Genomic DNA, 13,401 nt, shown 5'->3' on the forward strand with positions numbered 1-13,401 from the left:
CTTCGATGCAGCGTCTCGTTTCCTCGGGGAACCATGGTTACATACGTAACTTAGAGATGTTTTGTGGCTCCACATGAATTTTATTCGGTGGGAAAGGGGCCAAAATGGCTCTTTTGATGTTGAAGGTTGCAGACCCCTGGTCTAAGGGAAGGGACGGGAATCACATGATTGTAGTTTACCTTGGTGATTATATTCTGTGTAAATCTGTCATCAGGTCACATTCATATTTTACTGAAATTGAAATGTTTAGAGTTCAAACAAAAGAAACACAACCCAAAACTTTGCTTGATATATGCATAAAACAAGACTCCGATTAGACAATAGATTAAAAAGCTAAAAAAAATTAAATAAATAAAAATAATAAATAAAATAAAAACAAAGGGACAATGATTATTTTTAAATTATTGATATTTTTATTTACCTTTTTATTTGCTCTTTCATAATTGTTAGACCTTGCAGTAGTGGTGTACCAGATCAAAGACTGACACTAAAATAATAACAGTCAAATAATTAAATAAAAAAATAAAAGTCAAGGCCAAATTAGTAAAAAAAAATCATGTTATAAAATTATCCTTTTTACATGGAGTTTCATGGCCATTTGAAATTATTTCCATTGCTGATGCACCTAAAATAATTTGTAAGTTTAGTTTTTGTTTAGATGAAAATCGATAATGAAATCAAGAATAACATTTGCAATATTTAATTTGTTGAAATGATTAAAAAGCTCTGCAGAGTCTCAACGTTCACTGAGTACAGTAGAAATTATTTAATTCACAACAACAGTAATGTGTACTGTATAGACTTGGAAACAATAAGTATCAGTTGTTATTTCTAATATTATGCTCTTATTGTTGCCGTGTTAGATTGAGTTGTTTATATTGTGCAACTCAGCACTTATAAATCATGCAGCGTTTCAGTATTTGCTTTCTGTGGTGAGAAACTGGTGATTGCCCTTTACAAGGAAGTGACACTGCACATGCAATCTTGAGTAAACACACACAGACACTACACTACACTACACACACACACACACACACACACACACACACACACACACAAACACACACACACACCCTTTTCGGTGGTAGAATAGTTTGTCTCAGCTTTATTTAGAGTCCTACTGGCATAGGCGATCACTTCCTCACCACCTTGTTCTTTCCGCTGAGTTAATACAGCGCCCAAGCCAGTGTCGCTTGCGTCAGTGTACACTGTAAAGGGTAGTTGGAGATTGGGGTGTCCAAGGATAGGTGGTGATGTAAGGCATGCTTTTAAACACTCAAAAGCTTGTTGGCATTGTGACGTCCACTGAAATGATTGTCCTTTCTTTTTTAGGGTGTTGAGAGGCTCAGCGATCCTGGAGAAGTCTGGCACGAATCGATGGTACCACCCAGCCAATCCTAGGAAGCGCTGGACTTCTTTAAGATTACGTGGAACTGGATAAGTGCAGATTGCTTCCGCCTTACTTGGATCAGCGGTAGGGCTGTCACGATATTAGATTTTTCACACCACGGTTATTGTGTCCAAAATAATTCACAATATCGATATATCGCGATATCTATTAGAAACCTTAGGGAATTAGCCAAATTAATTTTTACTTTGTTTATTTAGTTTTTCTTTTTACCCAATGAGCATAAGGATACTGATAAACACAGGGCACATGCATTTTCACTGCTTCTTCTTCTTCAGGTCACAGCTGACCTGAGACTCTGGCTTTCTCGGTCTTCTCTGAAGCTCCCTATGAAATAACAAGAGAGAAAATGCTGTCAAGTTCAACAGTATAATGAATAAATATTAACATCAAATCTGATACTTTAACCTGTTAACTTGCGTACACGTATTTTAATCTCTTTAACCTATAGTTGCGCCGGCGCCAATGAAGTCATGCAGTTAACGTGCTTCTAATTCAATATTAATGCGCACCCAGAACGACCGCAGATGAGGCATTAAGTGCATGGCACTGCGACCAACTTTACATTTTACAGAGTTTAATGTGGTCGCTCAGTTTTTCTAGATTAGTTTTAAACGTGTAATAGATTTGAACAAAGAAATCAATTGCTGCACAAAGGCAGTATTGGCCAAGACTTGATTGCAAATACAAATACAAAAATTAGACGAGTAAAGAAAACGCGGTATTTATTAAAAGAATCACCCTTTTATTTAAATATATGAAAACAGGAAACCGCTGTTAACAGGTTAATGTAACATTTCCCATTCAATGACTAGTAAAATAATGGCAACTTACTGTCTGGATAATATTGAACATGGTTCTTCTGAGATATATTCATCTGCAGACCCCTAGATCAGTTTTAAACGTGTAATAGATTTGAACAAAGAAATCAATTGCTGCACAAAGGCAGTATTGGCCATGACTTGATTGCAAATACAAATACAAAAATTAGACGAGTAAAGAAAACGCGGTATTTATTAAAATAATCACCCTTTTATCTAAATATATGAAAACAGGAAACTGCTGTTAACAGGTTAATGTAACATTTCCCATTCAATGACTAGTAAAATAATGGCAACTTACTGTCTGGATAATATTGAACATGGTTCTTCTGAGATATATTCATCTGCAGACCCGCAGCATGGATACTATTGGTTCTTCTTGGAGAAGTGCGGCCGCGCGCTGCGTCGTCCTCTTGTGTGACAGGTGTCAGTGTTAAGGCGCAATACCACCACCTGGGAGGTCAACCAGGTACTGGCGCTGGAGTAGGCTATTTGCGTGTCGTGTTATCATAAGTGTCCTGTTCATTTTAAATATCATGGTTATCACCAATACCGGTATATTGTCACACCCTAAATTAACACGATGTCGATATTTCATGATTTGAATATCACGGTTATCGTCAATACCGGTATATCGCGACACCCCTATATGACACAAAGATGAAGATTCTTAATAGTTGACGGTTTTTCCATCTCTTCTTTTAGGTTGGAACAAAAAACAAGGAAAACTTTTACTGTGAAGACCTTCCAGTGAGCATAATTTATTCTGCTATAAAAGTCAATAAAAATATCAAAATAGTTGTTACGAGGCTTTGCTATTGTTTATCAAACACCGCACACGTTCTCACTAGATGCGTGTCACTGGCAGAGAAACAGCTGCAGTGATCCTCAAATCCGATATTTCTTTTCCTGAAGAATGAGTGGTGCAGAGTTAAACAGTGAGACGAGACACAATGTTTCTCACGTGCTCCAGACGGTAATGACAGAACAGCTCAGTTTGTGATGACGGGAACGTGGACGGACTGATGAGTTCTTAATGTCACAAACATGAGCATATGACGGTGAAGTGATGATTTTCCTGAAGAATGAGTGGTGCAGAGTTAAACAGTGAGACGAGACACAATGTTTCTCACTCAGAATTTACTCATCCTCATCATCATCGTCATCATCATCATCATCATCATCACCATCATGTTTGTAGTCAGTTTCGTCATCAGGGTTGATTATTCCAGACATCACGTCTTCGATCCAGGTGTCGAGCTCGTCAGCGGTTGGCATGTTCTCTTCGTCATCCATCTCCATCCACACACTGTCAGCCTGAGAATTACACACACAAGACCAATCCCAGACAGATAAGGAGACAGAATAAGATTGTACAAATTCATAGGAATAGCCACCAAATTGCCAAAATAGTTATAAATTGCCATGAGATTATGTTGGACACACACACTTAGAATAATCACAAACATCAAAAATCTCCATCCAGCTTACAAAGTAGATGATGATGCTAGAGGCAGGGGACTGCATTTACATGACTGGAGTCTCTTAAGTGACTTGCTCTTGAATTTCATGACTTGACATTTACTTTATAACATCTATAGTTAAATGATTATTTTAAATCAATTGACATCAGTTGATAAAACTTAAGCTATGTAAGTACTGGCACCACTGATCAAAGTCTCACGATGGCCAATAAGCGTCCTAGAATTAAAAACGAAAAAAATGAATTGAAAAATTAATCACCATTTTGGACGAATCAGCTGAATGAATGAATCTATGACTCACTCATTAAGACACTGATTTGCCAACAACTGTTCGACCTTAATAACAAAGTTATTTTGTTTTAAGAACTGTTCACCGAAAGAGGAACCAAAAGTAGCTCCTCTATGACACTGTAACCTTTATCTCCGAAACCGTAGACTCTGAGTTGCACTTGCGTGATCGTTGGCATTAGAGACAAATGATGCGCTCACATCCACAACATCCACCACGCCGATCTGAGGAGACGAGAGGTCGATGCCGAAGGTCTTCTCCCAGTACGGCACCATCTGAGGGGACACAGAGGGGTCAAAGGTCAGACCTCAGTTCACATAGTGTAAGCGATGTCTGATACAGTATTTAATTGTGAGATGTTGCATAAAAAGTTATAAAAAGTTGTGACCAAAAAAAATAAAAAAAATACGTGGAAATAGCCCACATTAGCAAAAAGCTATTTAAAATTTTACTACAGCAACGTTTCATTTATTTATTTTTTTCATAATATTTTTATTTTTTTCAGAAATTATGCTGCTCAATCAAAATTCAATAAAGATAAATAAGTATTTTTTGATTGTCATAATCCAATTTTTTTAATTCCTTGGAGGTTTTTAGAGCTGATATTCCCTGCATACTCATTAAACTCATTCAGTTGTCAATTATCTCCAGTAGAGCGCAGCAGAGTCAAACACACATGATCCTCATGTTGAAGCACCTGCTGAGCACACAATGTGTTTTGGTATGTGATATAATGCATTGTGCATGTCATTAAATTGATTTGAGACATTATGAACATATGAATTCACTATATCAATAATACCATAGATGACAAATGTAAAAATGACAGGCAATCTAACTCTATTCAGATCCTACAGAAAAAATAAATAAACACATTTTATCCAAGGCATCTTATTTAAGGACACACATCGTTCAAAAGCATGTTCTTGGAGTAATCAAAGGTATGTTCAATGGATACAGTATTATAGAGGTTTGTCGTACCAGTGGGAAGTCGTCAGGATCGATCCAGATGATGCTTAAGTCTTGGTTCTCTGTGTTTTCTTGAGCCACTTCCTTCAGGATCTCCAGGACTTCATAGCTGTCTGGTAAAAGTCAATATTCAGTCATTTGGAGTCACGAACATGAAATCCCTCAGAGACTCTCAAACTCAGATCAGTGTTTACCAGGGTCAGACTCCTCAGCGAAGGCCACGATGTGCTGTCTGTTAATATCATCTTCCTAAAACAGACACCAATCACAGAGCTAGTAACAGTCATGATCATGATAGAAATTAAATGACATGAGACGCCACCGTTTCTGAACTGCCCTTTTCTCGTTAAAACAGTATAAAATCCACACAAATACACTGCTAACCTCAATGTAAGTTAAACATGAGCTCAGGTTCAGGTTCAATAGGAATTTTCCAGGAAATAGTTGCTCTCAAACTGGGGTGGATTTTGAGAGACAAAAAGATTAATGCATTTATTTTTTTATTTATTGTTTTTTATTTCTTTTAGGGCTGTCAAAGTTAACATGCACATTTAAGATATTAGTATTAATATCTATTACACATAGTTTTGTTTAAAAAAATAAAAAATAAAAAATGTTGTGCTCTTAATGTCCTCATACATGCTGTGAGGCTCCAGTTTTCTCAGAGTTGGTCTAAAATAAGTAAAAACAAAGAAGCAGATTTCACTCAAGCATCCACCTGAGAGGACTTGTGAGGAAACGTTGTGATTCTATATGGTATTGTTCTTTCTCTCTCTCTTCAGCTGTTGGTTGAGCACTGATCAGAGTTCACCTGTCGTGCTCCTCGATGAAGGTGACGATGTCGTCCTCTATGTAGGGTTTGCCGGGGATGCTGACGGATTTGTTCATGAAGGGCTCGTAAAAATCCACTTCATTCATCTTCAGGTTTAATCTCTTAGCGATCTGGAAACATTCAGACATAACGCAGACCAGACACAATGAATACAGAGATCATTTAGGCTTCTAGTCATTTCAAATCATACACTAAACCTATTTTTTTCCTACCTAGTCACAAATTGTATGTGTATTGAGTTGGATAGTCTTGTGGGCACTCTGACACATACCGTAAAACATTGATTATATCAAGATAAGAGCTTATGACAGGTCTGCCTTTAGTGCTGTTGATTATATATAAACAAAACATATTTTTCTTAAATATATACATGTATGTTCGTGTATTTATATATACATAATAAAAATACACAGTACACACACACACACACACACACACACACACACACACAAGGTATATTATATAAACAAAAAAAATATTTTGGATGCGATTAATCGTGATTAATCGTTTGACAGCACCGCAAAAGTTATAAGTTGCAGTTAAATTAATTAGATTTTTGCTTGCTTTATATAAGGCTATTTTTATCATGATTCGATAATCACATGCCCCTTTGAGAATGAATGAATGAATGAATGAATCTACCCTGGGCTCAAATGTGGCAAAGAACTTGATCAATGGATGAAATTCTTCAGCTGCGTCATCGTACTCAGTGAAGTCTGAAAAATAACAACATTGGCATGATGGAAGCTGCTTGTTACAAGTATACGAGTAATAAGAGTTTATTAAAGACGTTCAGGTGTATCGGCATACTAACGTGAAGATTTGGCGCTCTTGAAGTAGCCCATCAGTTTAATGTCCTCCTCGATGTGATGAAAGCCTTTGAGCTCTCTGTCATTACTGATGATCTCCACAGGTTCCTCGATCACCTGACAGAAGAACCAGTCACTCAATAATCAATGACCTTTAGATGCGTGATCGGTTATGATGATAAACACTCACGTCATAGAGGAACTCCAGCAGCGTGTCGGCCGCCAGCTCTCCATCGTACTCGATGATCTCGTCATCAGCAAAGATGTAGATGCTGTCCACCTCCAGCAGACCTGCCCAAAACAAGCATCTGAACGTTTCAGAGGTGTTTGAATGGATTGGCAGATTAAAGACAGACTGGATACTATATCAACATTTGCACAACATGATTTACCCAAGAAGGATTATCCTGGACTCTCTAGTCTAACTCTAGTCTTAACATCAGAAGACAATGCTTTAATGATAAGAATGTGGTTCTAGTAACAGAAAATACTGATCAAGAACTTGCACCAAATGTTTTTCAGTGTATAGGCTATGATGAAACACAAGACAGTGTAACGAAATACAATAACAGCTCATCCTTTTGCTACAGGGAAAAATTCAGTTCCCTTTCATGGGAACTTCGAACTGCGTCCTCTAGGAGCATTCATTTTTTTTATTTGCTCTTCACCAGCAGTGTATACTTCAACAGACTGATGGCTATCGGAAAGTGAAGGCAATAATTGTATTACAGGCAGACAACGGAAGATAATGGATCTTAGATGCATTCGTATTACCCAGCTTCTTAGCAATAGCTCTGTCTTTCTTTGAATCCACCAAACCGAATCCAATGTCCTCATCGTCAAGATCATCAAGCACCTGGGCCGCAAGCTGCAGGAATAAGAAAGAGCTTATTGTACTGTATGTGAGTCTGAATCAGAGTCTGTCAGAGCTAAACAAACAGCACATCAATGCAGAGCGTTCAGTCCTTTAATAGTCATGTTGGGCCATTCAGTAAAACAGCCATAATGCAGCCATAAAACACACCGACCCAATGAGGCAAAGACGCCTCCCTCTCACACTATTTAGCCAAACGAGACACGAGGAAATCAAAGCAAATGCCAGAAGTGCTGCCTCTGCACCTTCTAAATCTGTGTGAAATCGGAGCCGAAGATAGACAAGAGATCTGACTAACGCAGGCTCTGATCGGGCTCGTCAAAGTCTGAACATATGGACACAGGTGCAAATGTATGATTACTGTATGTATGCTGTCGCTTGGGTCAACCGCATACATAAACATACAGACACGCCAATGCACACGGACATATGCATGTGACCAATCTACACATGCCGTCATATAGTTGCACACACTCATTTCCACCTCATATATACACATGCTTGAAATGACAGCATATGTAAACATCATAGCATCATTCAACGCATTAAATACATGATCATACATGGCTATTTAACTTCAAGTTTCAATTGCATTAAAACTTCCTTCCTTTAGATCCTTAGATTCCACCTTACCAAAACAGGTGACCCCTTATAGTCCTTCTTTTTAACTTCATTAAACCATCACATATCGCAGCTGAATTTCTCATGCCTTCACATTTGTACATAAATGAACAGTTCAGTCAAAAATGAAAATCGTTTGATCGTTTGAAACCGATATTACATTTGTGTGAAATAAATGCTCTTTTCCATATAATAGAGTGACCCTTGTGAAAAAGAAGTGTGCTTAATTGTATTTTATGTTCGCTTTTTAGTGCACATCAAATTTTAAAATGTATTTTTAAACAACTGTGATTGCAGATAAAATAATATGAATGAAATAAAAGGTCACTTAAGTGACTTAAAAAGAGACTTTTATGACTGAGCGCTTAACACACTTAAGTACTCTTTTAAAAAGTGACCTTTAAAATAGTGCACTCTGTAAAAGTCAAATTAAAAATGTTACTTTAAAAGTACATTTTAAATCATTGTTTCACATCATTTGCCATGTTTTAAAGAAGTACACTTATTTTGATGTGTTGACAAACATACTAGAGCACGTGTAAAGTACTTATTATTATAATTCTAGTGTGTTATTCAATATTGCATTAACATATACAGTTAATATATTTAAAATGCACTACATTGTAACTTCATTACAAATGAAGAGTTCAGATGCAAAAGCTTCTAAGTGCAGGCTAAAATTTTCATCTAAAATTAGCATTTTTATCAAGCTCCTATATTTATGTTCTACATTTTTTGCCATCAAAGTAAAATTACTAAACCTAAACATGGGAGCCTGATAAAAATGCTAATTTAGGGGAAAACAAAAAAACAGAAAAAAAAAACTTTAGAGGCTTTTGCATCTGAACTCTTCAAATATATTTAAATTCATTACATACATGTTTCAAGTGAAATGACATTAAAGTATATTCAGCTGAAAGTACATTAAAGTCAGTACATTCAGAAGTTACATTTACACCATATTACAAAGATACTACATGCAATTATGGAATTAAAAGATGTACTTAAGTCCTACTTAAGTGGGTCAAAAACACTCTAAATTTCACATAATTGAATTTATTATAAATGTAAATAATATTCACGCATTTTAATTGCAGTAAACATGCAGTTGAGTGTGAAAACATTACATTCATTGCACACTTATATTTAGTATATTCCTCAAACTATAATATTCACATAATAAGTATGCTAAATGTACTTCTTTTTGACAAAAGGGACCCAGGCTCACAAACCTCAGGACATTAGTCTATATAATAGATGCAGTATAATTGAAGTCTTGAGTGGTCATACAATAACAAGTTGTTATTCTCTGAAATGCTCACCTCATGCACGTATTTAAACTTGATGCATGAAAAGAATGTTGACAGATGCCATTGGTTTCGAACAACATGAGGGTGAGTAAACGACGGCGGCATTCTCAAACAATTCGTTTACATCCCTGACTGTAATAAATCAGCACGCAAACGTCAAAGTCACGTCACTCACAACAAGACACTTGAGCTTCATTCCGCCATTTCGCTACGTCAGAGTTTGTCCCCATCTTTCTGAGCGTTTAACTCAGCCTGCTCCTGATGTAGACGCCGGGACAAACTCTGCTCCTCTCGAAGGTGAGCGTCGCATTCGAGAACAGGCCAATAAGCGGACATATGTGTTAATGACGGTGGCTGGTCACTCGTCTTCCTGTAGAAACTCACTGCAGCAGCTCTCACCGGCCACATCCAACACGTCTGAGGGAGCATCATTCATTCTCTCCATGGGTCTTAAAACTGCTCATAAGTCATAAAAGGGCTTTAGAGTGGACAGCCCTAGTGAAGGGGGAAGGATGCTGTTCAGATATTTTGGATGAAGCTTTAGTGATAAGCCAGACTTGAGAAACACAGAGGAAGAAAGGGAGAACAGAACAAAACAAAAGTCATTTGAGGACCTGAACATACCTGGTACGTCAGGGCGGCGGGGCTTGTTAGCAACTGCAGAGAAAGGTCAGGTGACTTTAGAGTTGAGCAAAAAATAAAAATGAAGTCTACTTACTGCTAGCCACAGTTAAAGAACTGTTTGTGGTTTGAAAAGTCATTTATTTTGGATTTGAGGGAAATTGCTTTGTACGAGCCCCTCTGGGTTTCATTTTTACACTTATCCAGCACTTTTGTTCTGTTGTAAAATTTGTCTCGGCATTTGCATATTAGGCTGTTAACAGATGTTCAGAAATGTGTGATTAAAAAAAGCATGCATTTCACTCCAGTTTCCAGATGAACTGAACAACAGACTGCAAAAAAAACCAAACAAAAAAAAATTATTATAAAATAAATAAAAAAGGAGTTACTTTGACAATTGCTAGGGAATAAATAATTACACGCAGAAAAGGGGTAAGTAACACTGAATTAAACATGATTTTTTTTTTAAGCAGAAAGAGTGAAATAGTATTTTCGGTAACACTTTAGAACGGATCACTTATTCACTATTAACTACGGCTTTTCCCTCAATAAGTTCCTAATATGCTGCTTATTAATAGTTAGTAAAGTAGTTGTTAAGTTATGTATTGGGTAGGATTAGGAATGTAGAATAAGGCATGTGCTTAATTGCTTCTAATAAATGGCTAATATTCTGGTAATATGCATGCTAATAAGCAACTAGTTAAGAGACCCTAAAATAAAGTGTTACCGTATTTTATTGTATAAATGTATTCCATTCACCTTTTATTACAACTTCCAAAAGTCTTATTTTTTTTACAGTGTAATGCCATCAACTTTTTTCACATTTCACACAAATCATGATCATACATTGGCAGATTATCAATTAATAAATGATTATTTTTGTGCGGATCCTTGCATAACACGATGTTATTAGCTCAAAACACTCTTAGCATAGTGCATGACTTGTAAACTAATACATTTAGATTACATAAGCAGCTCTATATGTTTGGCTTTTCCCACATAAACTTGCTCAGAAGCGCACCCGGTACAGCATTGCACCTGTGAAGTGAAGCAGTTGGGTAAGAGTCCCGTCAAACATGAGACTTGTAAAAGCAAGATAAGATCACATGGTGCTTCAGCATTGTAACGATGGAGTCACGGAAACACAAGCCGGAGAATCCACTTGCAGTAGGATTTATTAAGAGCATAAACCAGAAACACGGCTCGGGAGTTTACACCAGGGAGACAAATAAGACGCTGTTGTGTACTTGTATCACCAGATTGTTCATTTAAAAGATGTTTATCTGTGAGAAGGTGGCAGCTGAAATGACTCAGCTATGATTCATATCTGACAGCATGTGTTCAGACAGAGACAGGTGCTTAGAAACTGAGAGAAAAAGGCCATTTCTCGATTTACTGATTTAACACCAAAAATCACTTTTGACACAATCATGGATGTTTCCTGTGAAAGGTCGAATTCAAATTACTGTGTTTTCAGATGGTAAAGAGAAACTGAATTGCGCCGAAGGACTAATTTTCCCATCAAAAATGTTTTATTCCTCTTATTTGTAATGTTGAACATGACCGGAGAGGTCTGACCTTCACTTTAGAAGTTAATGGGTTCAGGAAATCTTAAACAATGAGCAAAATAGTTTATTTAAATATCTAAATCTGTACCAGAGAAAGTCAATTCAATCTTTGACCTTCGGGTGATTTCATAAAAGCTACTTTAATAAATAACAAAACGTTTTTTTTTTTTCTTTTATCACACTGACATGATGATTAGTAAATGACAAAATTGAGCAGTGCTAGTTATGCTTTCAATACAACAATTCAATGCTAAATTGTTCAATCGCTTGCTCTTTCTGTGTGTAAGGCCTATAAACATTCAAACGCGAAGGTTTTCGAAACATTTTCAAAACTTCCAAACAAGACTTTGTCAATCCAACATTCAAAATGTATCTGGGCTGACATCAGTTTTGCAGTTAAAGTTCTGTGAATTTCTTTGAATTCCAGTTAGATCCTTACATTCGCATTTGAATTGCAGTTCTGCATCCTGTTTGAGTCCTCAATTCAGATTCAGTTCAATTTCAAGAGCTGGATTGGAATTAAAAAGCACTCACTTGAAACTGATACATTTAGTGCCGGTTCGCGTAGCATTCACACACTGTCATTTTTAACACCGGATCTAAAGATGCAAACAAAACACATAAGGATTGGACAGCTTTTATGACAGCGTTCAGACTTACTCTAACAGAGCAAGCGAACCAGAGTTCAGTTTAATCAAACCAAACCTGCTGAGTGTAAACCCGCCATTAATTGTCTGCTGAGAGCTAAAGTGAGCAGCTACTGTCTGTGATTTCGTCTGTTGCGATGCATTTACAGTCCAGCATTCTCCCTGAGGAGGAGTCTGATGACCCAGTGCACGCTGTCCTGGATTGTGCTGGTGGTTCAGTGAGCGATTGAGTTCAGATGACTCATGTGAAGCAGCACATCACCTCTGACTCACTAAACGCCAGCGTCTGTCTCTGTCCCCTCCACACATACACTCATTCAGAGAGAGGACAGCGTGTGCAGCTCTTCTGAAGCGGCACAACAACAGTTCTGACTGCAGCTCGCTGTTCAACAGCCATAAAAAAGAGTGATGATAGACGTAAAGAATGATGCTTTTTAATCTGATGGACCCGACATTTAATATCAACATTTCAGTGAACGTTTGCCATTTGAACCCGCTTGGGAAATATGAAACTGCTATGATTACAGATCAAGACATATTAAAATCATATAAAGGCACCAAGACAATATCTAATGAAACTCGAACCATTCAGCACTCAATCATCTTCACGTTCACTTTATTCTCCTCTGCCAATCACCAATGCACTTGTTTTACATGATTATTGCATTATCAGACAGTCCTATTCCCCTTATGGAAATTAACCATGATTTTACCGTAGTAAAAGAGTAGTAAGCATGCTTTTTTGGGGTATTGATTACCATGTGTATAACCACAGTTTTACTACAGATACCACGGTTAAACTATGATTAGTGTAACAAATCCATGGTTAATTTGTGGTTACCATAGTTTAACTATAGTAACCTTGGTTTTTTGGTTTTATTTGTAGTAAAACCATGGTTAATTTCCGTAAAGTTCATACCTTTCCTAGCAGTGATTCTTTGTTTTGAAATTCAAAATTGGTTCAGGTGTGACGAAGGCAAGGTTATTTAGCACATTTCATACACAGTGATAATTCAAATCACTTTACTTACTAACTACCTACCTACCTACCTAACTAACTAACTAACTAACTAACTAACTACCTAACTAACTAACTAACTAACTAACTAACTAACTAACTAACTAACCAACTAACTAACCAACCAACC

The 13,401-nt window shown here is 37.0% G+C and overlaps 1 protein-coding gene across 1 annotated transcript in view; it reads right to left on the reverse strand.

The window, feature by feature from the left end:
* Positions 1-3,367: 3,367 nt before the first annotated feature.
* The window catches only part of LOC107678960 (calsequestrin-1-like), a 20,879-nt gene continuing 10,845 nt past the window's right edge, over positions 3,368-13,401 (reverse strand). The window contains exons 2-12 of the mRNA XM_016474359.1: positions 10,042-10,074; positions 7,387-7,480; positions 6,803-6,903; positions 6,618-6,729; positions 6,446-6,519; positions 5,783-5,913; positions 5,594-5,643; positions 5,166-5,216; positions 4,984-5,084; positions 4,203-4,277; positions 3,368-3,546 (exon numbers count right to left, since the gene is read on the reverse strand). Of these exons, the coding sequence (XP_016329845.1) occupies positions 3,370-3,546; positions 4,203-4,277; positions 4,984-5,084; positions 5,166-5,216; positions 5,594-5,643; positions 5,783-5,913; positions 6,446-6,519; positions 6,618-6,729; positions 6,803-6,903; positions 7,387-7,480; positions 10,042-10,074 (999 nt within the window). The 3' untranslated portion in view covers positions 3,368-3,369. The remainder of the gene's footprint in view (positions 3,547-4,202; positions 4,278-4,983; positions 5,085-5,165; positions 5,217-5,593; positions 5,644-5,782; positions 5,914-6,445; positions 6,520-6,617; positions 6,730-6,802; positions 6,904-7,386; positions 7,481-10,041; positions 10,075-13,401) is intronic.

The sequence above is a fragment of the Sinocyclocheilus anshuiensis genome, unplaced genomic scaffold, assembly GCF_001515605.1.
Source record: "Sinocyclocheilus anshuiensis isolate Anshui unplaced genomic scaffold, SAMN03320099.WGS_v1.1 scaffold2040, whole genome shotgun sequence".
Classification (NCBI taxonomy): domain Eukaryota; kingdom Metazoa; phylum Chordata; class Actinopteri; order Cypriniformes; family Cyprinidae; genus Sinocyclocheilus; species Sinocyclocheilus anshuiensis.